The sequence below is a fragment of the Oryx dammah genome, unplaced genomic scaffold (genome assembly GCF_014754425.2).
Source record: "Oryx dammah isolate SB20612 unplaced genomic scaffold, SCBI_Odam_1.1 HiC_scaffold_18, whole genome shotgun sequence".
NCBI classification, from domain to species: domain Eukaryota; kingdom Metazoa; phylum Chordata; class Mammalia; order Artiodactyla; family Bovidae; genus Oryx; species Oryx dammah.
The window spans coordinates 30988710-31006678 of record NW_024070202.1 but is presented as its reverse complement, the minus strand read 5'-3'; the positions used below and the strand labels follow the sequence as shown (position 1 = coordinate 31006678).

Genomic DNA, 17969 nt, shown 5'->3' with positions numbered 1-17969 from the left:
TGTCCATGGGGATCCTCCAGGCAAGAACACTGGAGTAGGTTGCCATGCCCTCCTCAACTCAATTACAATAAAAAATAATCTCTTTAAGCAATTCTCTTGTACACTCATTTTTGTCTTTAATTTTTTTCCTTATAAGCAATCACAGCAAAGAGATGACCTTATGCAATAGCAGCCAGAAAGGAGTTAAGGATAAAATGCCATTTCTGAATACTACAAAAAGAGGAAGTGAGAGCAAAAATCATATTAATTCCTACTGATCTATTTTCACACTACTCTTAAATGAAAAAGTTCACACCACAGAGAAACACAAATATACAAGTCAACTTGAGAAAGAACACGATACTTGCTTTTTGCAAGTATTACACCAGAGGAAGTCTAATTAGGCTAACCACATAATTAATTCATTATGAATAAATTCAGACCTGCTTTCAGAAATAAATTATACCTCAGATAATTACTGGTGAAGACTATCGTTTACTTAATTGGTGTGCAAATTATCCAAAAACCTGAACTTTCTCTTATTATGCTTGTGACTTTCTAATTTAGCGTCAAACAAATTCTGTACCATAGTAACTTCACAGTAACAAAGTACTTCAAAACCAATTTTGCTCCTAAAGAGAAACAAATAAAGGTTTCTAATTGTAAGCCTTTCCTGAAGTTTTATACTCGTAAAGGCTGGGGGATCATTCTTCCTCACACTGAGATTAAGATCACAACCTTCATTTCTGTGTGCCATGCATTATCTTCATTTGCTGTCATGACAATGTATCATACATACTCTTCACTCTTACCAGCTGTCTGACAATAAGGATCAGAAAAAAACCTATCCCTGAAATATTATGAACTCTTTATCTGGACTGACCTGACTTGAGGACTATTCTGGGGAGGGAAGAGTAAAGAAAGAGAGGAAAGAATGGGAGGTCTGCCAGGCCAGGTGGGGTAGGGGTTGGTTGTTCAGGTGATATGCAGTAGCTTTCTCTTACTCACTGGTCAGAATCTTTAATTGCATGAATTTACAGTTTTCAAAAAACACACTGAGCATCTTCTCTGGGCCAGCTGCTTAGGAAACAGAAAAATAAATGAAGCTGTTACAACCCTGTTCTTATTTCATGCAAATATATTTGGGAGAAACACAATGATTCAATGATATATCTGGCGCCTACTAGTGCTTGGCATTATGGAAATCTCTGGAGATATACAAATGATAAAAGGTGGTTCCAGTCCTCTAGTTCACAGTCGAGTGAGAGAAACCGACCACAAACCCGAATGGTCAAGGCATGTGACAGGCATGTAACAGAGGGTTGCCAAACGCACAGGGGAACATGGGGGCTGGGGGGGTGTGGAGCAACCTAACCTTTCCAGAAACCACTCCATGATGTTGAACAAGCAAGAACTTCTTTTTTGATCAAACCAAATCAGGACTAGTTATGTGAAACAGAGTGACCCAAGACGAACCTGCACCAGGCTGCTCTCTGGAATTGAAGTGATGGTTTTAAAGCTTGTTCTCAGCTTTTCCAAGCAGGCAGGAACGTATTTATCAAAAAGAATCGTTAAATTGGCCTTTTCTGACTGATGCCGCCTTCTGTCTATCCAACTGGCCACATACCTGAAAAAGAACACAGAAAGGCTTTTATTGAGCACCAGGCTTGAAAAGTAGAAATTCACGTACTCAAAAGCTTCCCCCTTCAACACAGCTTGGTCCAATACTTCAGGGACATGTTGAGTGGGTTCATTCTATTTCTCAAATGGCAAATATTTTAAAATGACCCTTTATACACTTGTTTTAATGGCCATTTTTACCCAAATGAAAAGAATGTAAAAGAAACTACTAACAGCACTTAGAAACCCAACATAATAGAGGATAAGTAGGCCATTACCGAGCATTTATAAGGAAGTATAGTTTGTCATTTCCTAGAGCACTGAAACTATTTTCAGAGGGTAGGCTTTATTTATGAAAACAGCTTGGGGTTTTTCTTGATTAAAATTGGTGTCGATTTTTTAGTAATGAAAAATCAGTTACAAATAAAAAGGCGAAAATTTCATAGGGACCATTTCCAAGTCCTTCCTGTTCACTGGACTGAATGTAACTCTGACCTGATAGCTGACAATGTGGTTCCTGTGTGTGTGTGCTCAGTTGCGTCCAACTGTCCACAGCCCCATGGATTGTAGGCCACCGGGCTTCTCTGCCCACGGAAATTTTCCAGGCAAGAATAATGCAGTGGGGTGCCATTTCCTACTCTAGGGGATCTTCCTGCCCCAGGAATCAAACCCTCATCTTCTGCTTGGCAGACAGAATCTTTATCACAAGCATCGCCTGGGAAGCCAAGAGGTGGCTCTAAAATGGAACCTCACCCTTGGGTACAGGTGTATAAACTGGAGCTTATAAAATGTTACCACTTACATGCATATTTCTAACATATTAATAAAATAATGTTGGTCAATAAAATGAAACATGACTTGGTTGCACCCACAGCCATCTCTAGAAAGAAACCGTATAATATGACATGAAAAATAACTGCTCAAAGAGTTCTCATCAAACAAGAAACAGTGATCACAAATCCATGTAGCTGCCACCAGAGACTGTGCAACCAGATCAATGACAGCTACACCTGGTTTTAAGCAAATCAGATTGCATATTTTTAATATCAAAAGAAATTAAGGCAAAATGATTATCCCAGCAAAGGCTCTCTCTGATAATCATAAAGCTTCATGATGGAGTTTTATTAAATATTCAACTATCTATACACTATTGCTAGATTTATGAACTATCAACTATTACAACTTTTTCAGGTCAAAGAGGACTGATTTTCAGCTGAAGTTCAGTTGCATGATGGTAACTGAAAGGTCACTTCTGGTGCTCTCCGAGTTGCATCCAGCGGGTGCCACAGAACAGTGGAATAATGGAATACGGTTGCTAGGTACTCAGAATGAAGGCCACACCTACCCTTAGCTACTCTTTTTATTCTACACCCTCTGGCAGAACTGAAGTCTCAGTATCCCAGTATCCAGAGCTATTTTTGGTGGGGTGCGAGGGGCAGGGATTATTTAGGGAGATGGAGCTCTAAGTCAGACTGCCCAGATCTTTATCCATCCTTTAACTCTGTTTTCTTGGGCAGGTTAGTTAACGTCTCTGTGCCTCTAGTTTCTTAACTGGCAATGGAGATGATGATGACATGCTTTTCCTAGGGTTGCTCTGAGGAACAAATGAGTTCTCATGTATTAAGTGCTTAGATTAATAACTGACATATAACAAATTTCCAATTAATGCTACTCATTAGCACAGAGCTGGTGTAACTGGGAGAACTGGGTTCAGATCCTGGCTTTGCCTCTCTGCGCATCTCCTAAAGGCAGTAGTGTCCTGCAGGGCAGGCAGTGCTCTGTTGGGTTTAAGAAATTCTGCCCCAACTCCCCACCTCTGTCTTTGGTCTCTGTGGCGGCAGAAGGCTGTGCAGGGCTAACTAGGAGCTGCAGCCTCAACAAAGCCACAGAAGGGGGAAATGGGCTTTGCACTTAGGTAATGGCTACTTTATTAACCCTCACTGGCAGTAGCCAAAGTCTCAAAGGGAAAGCCCATCAGGCCCAAGAGCAAATGATGCTGTTGTACAAATTATGTCCACAAAAAAGAAAGTGAATTCAGTCAAACCAGGAGATGTGGTAAGAGTTGAAACTGATTGGAGGCAAACAAACAAAAAAGGAAACAAAATGACCTCTGCTAGCAGTCAACCACAGCATATAGCACTGGAAGAAAAAAAGGGTCTATATTGTTAAATATGGACAGTTGAAAATACTATGTATAAATTACTGCTAAATTTAGTAAACATTAAAAGGCAGCAAATTATCTTCAGCAATGGAAAAACTGAAGCTATAGGTCTGTACTATTGGCAATTCCTTCTACCCTATTTCATGCAAAATTTTCTCATGATTTTTAAAAGATGCTGTAGATTTGAATATGGCCAAATGAAACACACTGCTACCATACAACATACAAGTAAAACATCATATATTTATTCCTTACCTACATATGGGTTCACCCACATCACTGCCCCTGCCTCAGGAAATAGCTGCCTTAATGCAACAGAGGCCTTAATGCATCACCTTAATGCTAATGTCTAGGTCACTTACAGAGAATCTTTGGCTCCTGGTGCTTGCAAATCTGTTCCATATAGGCAACTGTGTTGCACCTCCTCCTTCTCCAGAAGTCTTATAGGTACATCACTCTTATAGGACACAGAAAGTCTACAGCTCTGTAGCTGAGAAACTATAAAGGCAGCCAAAGTTTTCAGGCTTCTGAAGATTTTTATTTATTACTCTAAGTCTGGCATTGGGATCCCATCATACAGCACAATAGGAATTCAGAGCTCTCTATAGTTTGCCCCTCATGGCAAGATTTTGGTTTTCTATCATTCATGGTGGCCTAGAAAATAGCAGAAGTTGAAAAGGACCTACAGATCAGCAGTGTACATTGATGACTTCTGAATCTGTATGTTTACACATACAAACAGAATCCAGAGATAAAAGGATGGGATTATAGGGATAGAAGACAATAAGCTCATCCAATGTAGGTGAGTGAATGAGACAACTAAACTATTAGAGAAATGCAAATCAGAAGTACAATGAAGTACCACCTCACACCAGTCACAATGGCCATCATTAAAAAGTCTACAAATAGCAGATGTTGGCAAGGATATGAAGAAAAGGGAATCTTTCTACATTATTGGTGGGAATGCAAATGGGTTCAACCACTATGAAAAATAATATGGAGGTTCCTCAAAAAAACTAAAAACAGAATTGCCATATGATCCATCAATCCCACTCCTGGGCATATGCCAGGAAAACACTAAACTTGAAAAAAAATACATGCACCCCTATGTTCACAACAGCATGATTCACAACAGACAAGAAATGGAAACAAGCTAAACATTCATCCACAGAGGAATGGATAAAGAAGATGCAGTGTGTGAATATACACACACACAATGAACAGTACTTAACTGTTAAAAAAAAAAAAGAAAGGATGCCATTTGCAGCAACATGGATGGACCTTAGAGATTATTATACTAAGTGAAGTAAATCAGAAAATAAAGACAAATATCATATGATATCACTTACATGTGGACTCTAAAACAGGACACAAGTGAACTTATCTATGAAACAGAAATAGACTCACAGACACAGAGAACGGACTGCTTGCCAAGGGGGAAAGAGACTGGGAGGGATGTTTGGGGCTCGCAGAAACAAACTATTATATATATGTGTGTGTAATGAATCACTTTGCTGTACACCTGAAACTAACACAACACTATAAATCAACCATACTTTAAAAAAAATCAAGTTTTTAAAAGAAACATTTTCAATTAAAGTAATAGAGGGAAAAGTATGATCTGAAGGTGTGGCTCCCAAAAGTTATCTTCCAGGGATCAGACAAAATTTCAGAACTATTCCTGCCTTTTCCTATCATTATGTACAAGCTATGCAATACACAGTTTGGTAGATCTCATTTTCAGTTATGCTCACTTTACATAATTATAAATGAATTTAATTATTCTCTGTTTTTCTGTGCATTTTATTCCTCTCTATTAGGAAAAATTCTCACTGATGATAATTTTCAGAAATTTACTTCTAATTTCTCTCAAGATCTCAACAGATGTAGTCTTTCAGTAAACTTACTTAGAACTCAATTAAAATAGTATTTGATTCAGGTAGTCACTTACTGATACGATTTTAAGGATGTTGTTTGACTTATCTGTAAAATGCAGACATAAAATTATGCATTTAAATAGCTCAGTGAATTTTAACAAAAAATGTTCTTAGCAGGTTAAGTAATAAGAGTATTCTATTTATTCCTTAGTTGGAATGTAGTGTTTCATAATCTCCTCTATCCAAAATATCTTATCAGTTTCCACATATGAATTAAGAAAATATATTTCCTAACTCTGGATACTAAAGGTTCTAGAAGTAATGACATACCAGTGGCAATGAGCAGTCTAGCATCGTATCTTGGATTCTAAATATTACTCCTTAGACAACTTCTGGCTCCATAGAGTAATGGCTGAATGGAGTGTAGGGGAAGGAAAGTCTGAGATGAGCCAGAAGCATCTGGCTCAGCTAGAAAGCAAATATAAAAGAACATGGAAGGTGCTCCTGCTGGCAAAATTTAGGACAAATTGAGCATGCAAAAGAATACTGTCGGCAATGATTCATAATCCACTGAACTAAGAGAAAAAAGAACCCACAAATAGAAAATGACACTCCCCCAAAAGAAAAAGGAAGGTGGAAGAGAAGAAAAAGAGAGAGGGGGGAAGAGAAGAAAAAGAGGGAGAGAGGAAGTGAGGAAAACGAGTAGAAAGGAAGAATAGAAATAGTTTTTTAACTAAAAAAATGTCACTTAATATTAATACAGAGACAGAAAGGTGGACCAATTTTGCAATCACTTTGCAAATATCAGTCTTTGAAATATGTGGCTTCTTCTCTTCAAAACTCTAAACATCATGAAAGAAAAAGGTGGAGAGATAGTCTAGATTAAAGGAGAAAACAGAGATAAGTAAGTGAGATGCATGGTCCTTGTTTTGATGTTGGATTTAAAAAAAAAAAAGCCACAGAGGAAATCCCCAGAGTAGCTGGGAAATTTTGAAAAATCACTGTTTTGATAATATTATAACAAAGATTAGTTTCTTCGGTATGTTTATTGGAATGTTCATGTAGGAAACACTCTAGTTCTTAGGGAGGAACTGTCAATGTCTCCAACTCACTTTCAGATAATTCAGCAAAAATAAAAGTAGACAATTTATGTCTCTCTCTGCCTTTGAGAGGGAGTGTATATGTACAGCCAAAGATAAAGTAAATTGGGTAAACTTGTAAAAATTGATAACTGTAGGAAAAGACTGCATGGTTATACAATGTACTACCTACCACCTTTTAAACTTTTTAAATATTTTTTAACACTTTCAAATTAAAAAGTTGGGGGGAAACTGAGACCTTAGGTACTGGTTTTGGAAATTACATTAATGATTATATTGATCTCAGAGATAATTACAGATAAAATGAGTCAATAAATGTAAAGCTATCACATTTTTTAACATTATGACATTAAAGTAAGGTAACAAAGTATCCAATAGTATGGTCCGATAATATCCTTCCCAATTGAAATAGTCACTTTTTCTTAGTACACTGAAACTTTCTGGCAGTAGGAGGTAAAAATGTAAAAATATCCTGTACAGAAGATGCCCACTATTATGGATAATGGCCTGGACGGACCCTTTAGTCACACAAAGGAAAATGAAAATCCACCCATTGATTTAATTAGAACCAAACCTTCATTAAAACAAAATCTAATGGTAAAGAGGGGTTTAACTTTCTCAAGAATGCAAATCAGGTGACTCTTCTGCCATGCTATGATCTCTGACTTACTAGATGAAAGTCCTTCTTTAACTGGGGATTTAGAGAGCCTCTGTTAGCACAAACTCTGTATGTTACTGAGATAATTACAGAAACCTTGGGAACTGTGAGATTTACTACTGAAATCCGACCACACCAGTGGGGGTGAGGGGTCTCATGAATGAAATGGGGTACCAGGACTACCTCTGCTCTCTGCGTGGGGAGGTCAAGGGACACTGGAGATTCTCCTTCATCTAGCCCCCAGTCAACAGAAATGTCGGAGGAGCCAGTCAAAAATCCTAGCTGGAGAAAGCAGCTTTCAGTCCAAGAAACTCTCCATCTCAGACTTTAAAAAATCAGTCCTTCCCCTAGCTTCACAGAAACCTGGGTATGGCTCTACTTGACTGCTGAGTCAGAGGATGAGACTTTCAGTGAACAAATCAGTACACAGAAAAGTAGCCTGGAGAAGTGCGTGAGTCAGGAGTCTGGCAGGAACAGAAGTCATCCGTGAGTCAGGAATCTGGCAGGAACAGAAGTCATCCTTGAGTCAGGATAATAGAGAAGGATCAATAAAAGGACTATTGGGAAAGGAAAGGGCTACCAGAACCTGGAAGTAAAGAATCTCATGGAGAGATTTAAGAGGAGCTTCTCAGGTGGCTCAGTGGGTAAAGAATCCGCCGGCAACGCAGGAGATGCAGGGGACACCGGTGCCATCCGTGGGTTGGGAAGATCCCCTGCAGGAAGGCATGGCAACCCACTCTAATATTCTTGCCTGGAGGATCCCACGGGCAGAGGGGCCTGGTGGGCTACAGTCTATAGGGTCGCTAAGAGTTGGACACAACTGAACACGCATGCATACTGATGAAGGGCAGTCATCCTGTTGTAGTCCTACGGGGAGGGAGCCGGAGAGGGAGGCGGAGGAATGAAGAGACCTTACTCTCCTTTCTCCCCCTCATTTCCTGCCAGCACTCCCCACTGGCCAAACCAACCAGAAGCCAAAGGGCAAGGAACGTACTGATGTGGTCCACACAGGACAGCCACTGAGTGCACAGAGCAGGGTGGAGGGTAAAGAGAAGATAACCGACACAAGAAGCATGCCATCACCAGCACTGTTCACGTGCAGAGCGTAGGTGTTTCCACAGCACAGAGTGGGAATATGAGAGAACGTAACAAGGGACCACCAGAATAAATGATGAGAAGTGTCAGCATCTGAAAAGTAAGCAAGTGGGCACAATTAACTTGTTCTAAATCAAAGCATCACTGCTGTTCACATATGCATATTTTATATATATATATATATGTATACACACACATATATGCTCACTAAATGATATACTGACACCTAAGTGCTCCAAGTGAGCTTTTATTATTTATTCACTTAGTCAACAAATGTATGTTTTTACATGTGCAAGGCATGAACAAGGTAATGCTCAACTAAAAATCACAACTGCGTAAAGATGTTAACTTATTTTAGAGTAGCCTAATTAATTAGCACTAAATTTAATCACTAATATTTTCTTCAAATAGTCAAATACAATTTTAGCTTTTTTTAACATCTAAGATTAATAGTTCAGTTCAGTTGCTCAGTCATGTCTGACGCTTTGTGACGCCATGGACTACAGCACGCTGAGCTTCCCTGTCCATCACCAACTCCCGAAGCTTGCTCAAACTCATGTCCATCAAGTTGGTGATGACATCCAACCATCTCATCCTCTGTCTCCCCTTCTCCTCCTGCCTTCAATCTTTCCAAGTATCAGGGTCTTTGCTATAGAGGTGCTGAGCAGACGACCCACAAACTGCAGAACAAGTATACCAAAGAAATTCTCACACTGTTAAGAAAGTTCTTGGACCAACAACAGATTTTCCAACATGGGGATCCAGCAAAGGGGATGGAGAATCCCCAGGGAATTTGACTTTGGAGGCCAGTGGGACTGGATTACAGAACTTCCACAGGACTAGGGAAACAGACTCTTGGAGGGTAGAAACAAAACCTTGTACGCACCAGAAGAAAGGACCAGTGTCCCCACAACAGACTGAGTCAGACTTGCCTGTGAGTGTTCAGGAGTCTCTGGTGGAGGTGTGGGTCAACAGCTTGGCCTCAGGCCAAACAACACAGAGGGAACACAGCCCCGCCCATCAACAGAAAATAGGATTAAAGATTTACTGAGCATGGCCCAAACACCCTCTTCCAACAACACAAGAGAAGACTCTACACATGAAATGGTCAACAGATGGTCAACACTGAAATCAGACTGATTATCTTCTTTGCAGCCAAAGGTGGAGAAGCTCCATACAATCAGCAAAAACAAGACCAGGAACTGACTGTGGCTCAGATCATGAACTCCTTATTGCAAAATTCAGATTTAAATTGAAGAAAGTAGAAAAAACCACTAGACCATTCAGGTATGACCTAAATCAAATTCCTTACAATTATACAATGGAAGTAAGAAATAGATTTAAGGGACTAGATCTGATAAGACAGAGTGCCTGATGAACTATGGATGGAGGTTCATGACATTGTACAGGAGACAGGGATCAAGACCATCCCCAAGAAAAAGAAATGCAAGAAAGCAAAATGGCTGTCTGAGGAGGCCTTACAAATAGCTGAGAAAAGAAGAGAAGCAAAAAGCAAAGAAAAGGAAAGACATACCCATTTGAATGCAGAGTTCCAAAGAATAGCAAGGAGAGATAAGAAAGTCTTCCTCACTGATCAATGCAAAGAAATAGAGGAAAATAATAGAATGAGAAAGAATAGAGATCTCTTCAAGAAAATTAGAGATACCAAGGGATCATTTCATGCAAGGATGGGCTCAATAAAGGACAGGAAATGGACCTAACAGAAGCAGAAGATATTAAGAAGAGGCAGGAAGAACTATACAAAAAGATTATCACGACCCAGATAATCATGATGGTGTGATCACTCACCTAGAGTCAGACATCCTGGAATGTGAAGTCAAGTGGGCCTTAGAAAGCATCACTACAAACAAAGCTAGAGGAGGTGATGGAATTCCAGTTGAGCTATTTCAAATCCTGAAAGATGATGCTGTGAAAGTGCTGCACTTGATATGCCAACAAATTTGGAAAACTCAGCAGTGGCCATAGGACTGGAAAAGGTCAGTTATCATTCCCGTTCCAAAGAAAGGCAATACCAAAGAATGCTCAGACTACCACACAATTGCACTCATCTCACACACTAGTAAAGAAATGCTCAAAATTCTCCAAGCCAGGCTTCAACAATATGTGAACTATGAACTTCCAGATGTTCAAGCTGGATTTAGAAAAGGCAGAAGAATGAGAGTTCAAACTGCCAACATCCGCTGGATCATCAAAAAAGCAAGAGAGTTCCAGAAAAACATCTATTTCTGCTTTACTGACTATGCCAAAGCCTTTGACTATATGGATCACCACAAACTGTGGAAAAGTCTTCAAAAGATGGAAATATCAGACCACCTGACCCGCCTCCTGAGAAATCTGTTTGCAGGTCAGGAAGCAACAGTTAGAACTGGACATGGAACAACAGACTGGTTCCAAATAGGAAAAGGAGTACGTCAAGGCTGTATATTGTCACCCTGCTTATTTAACTTCTATGCAGAGTACATCATGAGAAACGCCAGGCTGGATGAAGCACAAGCTGGACTCAAGATTGCTGGGAGAAATAGCAATAACCTGAGATATCCAGATGACACCACCCTTATGGCAGAAAGTGAAGAAGAACTAAAGAGCCTCTTGATGAAAGTGAAAGAGGAGAGTGAAAAAGTTGGCTTAAAGCTCAACATTCAGAAAACGAAGATCATGGCATCTGGTCCCATCACTTCATGGGAAATAGATGGGGAAACAGTGGCTGACTTTATTTGTGGGGGGGGCTCCAAAATCACTGCAGATGGTGTCTACTGCCATGAAATTAAAAGATGCTTACTCCTTGGAAGGAAAGTTATGACCAACCTAGATAGCATATTAAAAAGCAGAGACGTTACTTTGCCAACAAAGGTCTATCTAGTCCAGGCTATGGTTTTTGCAGCAGTCATGTGTGGATGTGAGAGTTGGACTATAAAGAAAGCTGAGTGCTGAAGAATTGATGCTTTTGAACTGTGGTGTTGGAGAAGACTCTTGAGAGTCCCTTGGACTGCAAGGAGATCCAACCAGTCCATCCTAAAGGAGATCCGTCGTGGGTGTTCATTGGAAGGACTGATGTTGAAGCTGAAACGCCAATATTTTGGCCACCTGATGAGAAGAACTGACTCATTTGAAAAGATCCTGATGCTGGGAAAGATTGAAAGTGGGAGGAGAAATGGATGACAGAGGATGAGGTGGTTGAATGGTATCACCAACTCAATGGACATGAGTTTGGGTAAACTCCAGGAGTTGGTGATGGACAGGGAGGCGTGGTGCAGGCCATGGGGTTGCAAACAGTCTGACACGACTGAGTGACTAAACTGAACTGAGCATGGCCCTGCCCATCAGAACAAGACCCAGTTTCCCCCACAGTCAGTTTCTTTCATCAGGAAGCTTCCATAAGCCTCTTATCCTCATCCATCAGAGGGCAAACAGAATGAAAACCACAGTCACAGAAAAGTAACCAAACTGATCACATGGACCACAGCCTTGTCTAACTCAATGAAACTATGAGCCATATCACAGTGATTCAACTCTATGCCCCAAATACTAATGCCAAAGAAGCTGAAGTTGAATGATTCTATGAAGATTAATAAAAAGTTCACAAAACAACAAAAACCCCCAACAGTTAGATTAAAAAACAAGCAAAGGGCTGAAATGGTCACATCTCTGAAGAAAATATACAAATGGCCAATGAACGCATGAAAAGATGTTCAACATGATTAATCATTAGAGAAATGAGTCAAAATTGGAATGAGATTCCATTTCACACCTGTTAGGATGTTTCTACTATAGAATATAGAGAAAACAAGTGGTGGTGGGGTCATGCAGAAAGTGGAACTCCAGTGGGCTACTGACGGGAATGTAAAATGGTGCAGCCATAGTGGAAGATAGTATAGCAGTACGTCAAAAAATCTGAAATAGACTTGCTGTATGATCTCTAGCCATTCTGCTTGTGTGGGTATATATCAAAAACAACTGAAGGCTGGGACTCAAAGCGATTATGCCCATGTTCACAGAAGCATTATTTGCAAGAGTCAGAAGGCTGAAGCAGCCCTAGTGTCTACAGAAGGATGAATGGATGAACAGTATGAGATATATATATAGATATATATTCCATTGGGTATATATTCCATTCAGCCTTAAAAAGAAAGGAAATTCTGGCACCTGCTGTAACATTAACAAACTTTGAAGACATTTTACTAAGTGAAATAAGCCCATCACAAAAAGACAATTATTATATGATTCAATTTATAAGAAGTACCTAGAGTATTCAAATTCATAGAGATAGTAGAAAGGAGCTGGGGATGCTGGGAGGAATACTGTTTAGTGACTGTGGGGTTTCATTTTGGGAAGATGAAAAAGGTTCTGGAGACTAATGGTGATGATGGTTGTACTACCATGTGAATGTACTCAATGCCATTGAACTCTATACTTAAAAACGGTTAAAATGGTAAATTTGACATTATGTATATTTTACCACAATTAAAAAAAAAAAAAAGCCATACTCACGGATTCCAGCCTAAATCTTGTGGGTTCACATATAGAATACCAGCTCTGGAAACAGTAGCTGGGGTTGCAGTCCTCAAGTGATGAATCTCAAAGAGCAGCTTCATGGAGGGAGTCAGAGCTACACGCTCATTGCTGGCCAATGTCAGCACCTGGACAGAGCAGCACAGCACAGAAGCGGCCGTCTCATTAGGGAGCAAAGGCAAGGCTGCTAACTTTTCATAACAGCAAGAAGTCCTCCACCTTCCCCCCCCCCGCCCCCACCTCGAGGAGAAGTGCCAAAGGCTACATATGAGCTCAGTGCCCAAGTTAGAAATGATCACTGCCCGCATTAGAAAGGCAGTCTGAATAAAGATATCAGTTCATCCCCAGGGGAGCTCACTGACCCCTAGGAACAAACTCATCAACATGCACTTACTCATGCCAACTTTTAAACAACTATGGTAATTATCTAAATTTAAGACTTTTGTTTTAACAGTTGATTACATGAAAAGGCCTGAATACCATAAAAAATAAACTTTATTTAGAATCTGAAATATCACAATTTTAAATTGTCCTATTGAAACTCATGCAAGTATAAAGATCTCAGACCTGCATTTTATGATAAACAGTATCTCAGTTCACCTTGTTATCATCCATGACAGTGTTTAGTGATTCAATCCACATGGGATCGATATCACCATCCAGGACTATCCATTTTGGTCCATCATGCCTAAGATTTGCTTGTTCTCGCAGAATGGATGAAAACAGACCTGTAAGTTGAGAGTAAACAATCCTAATGGACAATGGGGTTGATTGCTGTTCATTTCTAAAATAAATTTGTGTTAATTGTATTGGAAGTTCTTTTATTCAGTAAGTAAGTTTGCACCTTATTCAGGTGGGCAAACAGCAATGCTTTTTGAACCATACCTGGGCTCTCGAGATCACTGGGCAAGTTTCACTTCCATGAGAAGGCTGCTTAACATCTCATACTAAGCAACCCCAAAGATCAAATAAAGCGCATTCCTTGAAGAATATTTGTGGAGATGGCAAATAGATGGGGAAACAGTGGAAACAGTGTCAGACTTTATTTTGGGGGGCTCTAAAATCACTGCAGATGGTGACTGCAGCCATGAAATTAAAAGACGCTTACTCCTTGGAAGGAAAGTTATGACCAACCTAGAGAGCATATTAAAAAGCAGAGACGTTACTTTGCCAACAAAGGTCCGTCTAGTCAAGGCTATGGTTTTTCCAGTAGTCATGTATGGATGTGAGAGTTGGACTATAAAGAAAGCTGAGTGCAGAAGAACTGATACTTTTGAACTGTGGTGTTGGAGAAGACTCTTAAAAGTCCCTTGGACTGCAAGGAGATCCAACCAGTCCATCCTAAAGGAGATCAGTCCTGGGTGTTCTTTGGAAGGACTGATGCTAAAGCTGAAACTCCAATACTTTGGCCACCTCACGCAAAGAGTTGACTCATTTGAAAAGACCCTGATGTTGGTAAAGATTGAGGGCAGGAGGAGAAGGGGACGATAGAGGATGAGATGGCAGGATGGCATCACTGACTCGATGGACATGAGTTTGAGTGAACTCCGGGAGTTGGTGATGGACAGGGAGGCCTGGCGAGCTGCGGTTCATGGGGTCGCAAAAAGTTGGATATGACTGAGCGACTGAACTGACTGACTGACTGACAGCAGGTGATGTACATGAAACTCAGAAGTTATACAAGTGAAAACAGTATCCTTTTTTTTTCATGCACATATATTCAGTATCTATTTTGAGCCAAATATTAGCTTATTCCACCTTTATCAGTTTTTCTATAACATTATTTAAGAGAGATTATAAACTATTCAGAAATGTAATATATTTCTTAGAGAAATTCATTCATTGGCATTGAAAGACTTTATTATCTCACAAGATGTAAAGATAAAACATTTTAAATTTATAGTCTTTCTTGCTATGTATGTTACATGGCATATTTAATAGCTTCTGAGTGTTCAAAACTCAAGTATATAATACTACAGTGGAAAAAAATAACTGTATTGAGGCACGTATGTGGAAGGTTTTGTTTCCTGTGAAGTATCTTGTGCAAAAAAAAGTGACAGTCAAAACAGAACCTGCCATCATAATTCACAAAAATGTCAGCGACGTTTCTAATGGACAATGATTTGAAAGGCTTCCACATATTTTCAGGATAAACAAATTATTATTCACTTCCTGCCAGAGTCTTAAAAAAAAAGCTAGAAAGCTTAAGAGAGTACATTTTGATCGTCCCACAATTAAGGAAGCAGTGTGTACATATTCGGAAGGATAATGATGAAGTCGGCTTCTTTGGTAGGGTCTTCAGGAAAGTCTTCCTTGATGCGATATGTGACCCGACATTCTAGTAATGTAAGGGAGCAAGCCATGCCAGCATCTCCACGGCTGCAGACAGTGGGGACACCAAGTGCAAAGGCCCATGATGGGAAGATGCTTGGCAATTTGGCGCAAGAGCAAGGAGGCCTGAGCATATGTGCAAGTAAAAGGCAGAGAACAAGAAATGAGGTCAGAGATGGGGAAGGGGGACTCCATCACAGAGAACCCTGTAGGCTTTGGATAAAGGCTGGATCCTAATGCTGATGAAACACACTGGAAACTTCAAGCAGAGAAGTAACATTTTGAAGAGCCTCTGTCTACTGCATGGAAAATGAGCTTCTTGGAGACCCATGAGGTGTGACCCACTGTTGGTGGTCTGAACTCATGTAGAAGCTGCAGAGGTGAGAAGTACTGGAATGCAACACACACGTTAAAGGTAAAGCCTATAGAATTTGCTGTGAGGTTGAATGTACGGTGGGAAAGAACTCAAGGATGATGACAAGGTTAGTGCATTTATGGAAATGAGAATGTAAGAACTTATCTTAACAAAACAAAGGAATCTGCTTGTCTGCAAAAATGGTTTCATGACAAGAAACATGTTCCAAGGACTTTGGAACTTAGTCAGTGTCTTGTATCAGGTACTGCATAAATACTTCTTGAAGCATTTGTGGTGACTTTTCCGGTTTACAGGGAGCATTGACATAAATAATGGGGGATAAAATACACAGCTTTGTGCATGAACCTGCTGAATGCTAATCAACCGCTTATTCAAATCTGGGTTTAATTTATAGGTTATAAATGCTGTTGTGAGCTGCTCTATTTCCAATAATGCCAACCCATAAACATTAAATCTACAGCCATGACTAAAATTGGCTTGAACTAAGAAATGATTTTCTGGATTAAAAAAAAAATTTTTTTAGCACTTCTAAAGGGGAAATACTACTTGCCGTCTTTCCATTCTCGAGTAGCATGATGTATGAAACCGAAGAGTTCATCTGTTGTCACAGCTTTGGGGTTTAAGTCATTCCAAATGGGTTTCTGTTTCATGTTAACATATGTTCGGTTTAATGTTCTCAAAATCTAGGGGAGAAAAGGAAAAAAGCTAAGAAAACTAATACTAATGTAAGCCAAATGAAAAGCAAAATGTTTCTGAAGGGTTTTCCTTATGCATTATATGTTCCTATATATTCTGAGTGCACTGAGTATAGGAAAACATTTACATGTGTATATTTTCATTCCCATCTTGAAAACTTTAATCCTACAATCCCTGAGGATCAGTTCACCTGATTCTTTCAACAGTGTAGACTAGAGAAAGTCACCACCAACTGAGATTTTTAACCAGGTGTGCAGAGTAAAGGCCTGTATATGTTATTCCTGTGCATGATGTTAACATCTACTCTGCCTATATTATTTAGATGGTTCTTAGAATTTAGCCTGCATCCAAAGTGCATAAAAGGTATTAAAACAGACTAACAGACCCAGTCTCAGAGTTTCTAATTTAGTAGGTCTCAGGTAGGACTGATTTGAGTTCTAACAAGGTCCGAGGTGATGCCTATGATGTTTGTCTAGCTGTACTGTGAGAACTGGTGACCTAGAGCAGTAAGTTCTCAACAGGAGACTCTCTTGACCTGAGGGAGGAGGACCTGCTGCTAGGCATCTTGTGGGCAGAGGCCAGGGATGTTGCTCAGTATTCTGCAATGACAAGCCGGCCCCCAAGACAAAGACTTAGCAGATCCAAATGTCAATGGTGCTGAAGCTGAGAAACTCTGATCTAGGTAATCAAGGAAAAGAAGCGTTGAGGCTAGGAATTCACAGAATAAATGCTTAATGCCGTTTTGCTGTTCAGTCGCTCAGTGTCCGACTCTTTTCGACCCCATGGTCTACAGTATGCCAGGCTTTCCTGTCCTTCACTATCTCCTGGAGTTTGCTCAAACTCATGTCCATTGACTCAGTCATGCCATCCAACTTCCCCATCCTCTGTCGTCCCCTTCTCCTCCAGCCTTCAATCATTCCCAGCATCAGGGCCTTTTCCAGTGAGTCGGCTCTCTGTATCAGGTGGTCAAAGTAGTGAAGCTTTAGCTTCAGCATTTCAGTCTTTTCAATGAATATTCAGGGTTGATTTTCTTTAGGATGGACTGGCTGGCTCTCCTTGCAGTCCAAAGGACTCTCGAGTCTTCTCTAACACCACAGTTCAAAAGGATCAATTCTTCGGTGCTCAGCCTTTATGGTCCAACTCTCACATCCATACATGACTATTGGAAAAACCATAGCTTTGACTATATGGACCTTTGTTGGCAAACTGATGTCTCTGCTTTTTAATATGCCTAGGTTTGTCATAGTGTTCCTTCCAAGGAGCAAGCCTCTTCTAATTTCATGGCTGCAGTAACTGTCCACAGTGATTTTGGAGACAAAGAAAATAAAATCTGCACTTAATACATATCTGTTTAATGAACTGATGCCTTAACCCAAGTATCGACTCAACTATCCTTTTTGCTTTCTCTGAAAAGCCATGGCTTTTATTTTAGATATTATCATCCTTATGTCCTCACAGGGGTTTAAAGGACTGACAAACAATTGCCAAATACTTCAGAATACTATGTTGCTAAATAATATGGCCCCAAGCTTTGGTGCTCTAGTTC

The 17969-nt window shown here is 40.0% G+C and overlaps 1 protein-coding gene across 1 annotated transcript in view; it reads right to left on the bottom strand.

The window, feature by feature from the left end:
• DNAH11 (dynein axonemal heavy chain 11) overlaps nucleotides 1–17969 on the bottom strand; it is a 360125-nt gene that overhangs the window by 196199 nt on the left and 145957 nt on the right. The window contains exons 40-43 of the mRNA XM_040260639.1: nucleotides 16274–16410; nucleotides 13621–13771; nucleotides 13000–13148; nucleotides 1456–1606 (exon numbers count right to left, since the gene is read on the bottom strand). Coding sequence (XP_040116573.1) covers nucleotides 1456–1606; nucleotides 13000–13148; nucleotides 13621–13771; nucleotides 16274–16410 — 588 coding nt within the window. The remainder of the gene's footprint in view (nucleotides 1–1455; nucleotides 1607–12999; nucleotides 13149–13620; nucleotides 13772–16273; nucleotides 16411–17969) is intronic.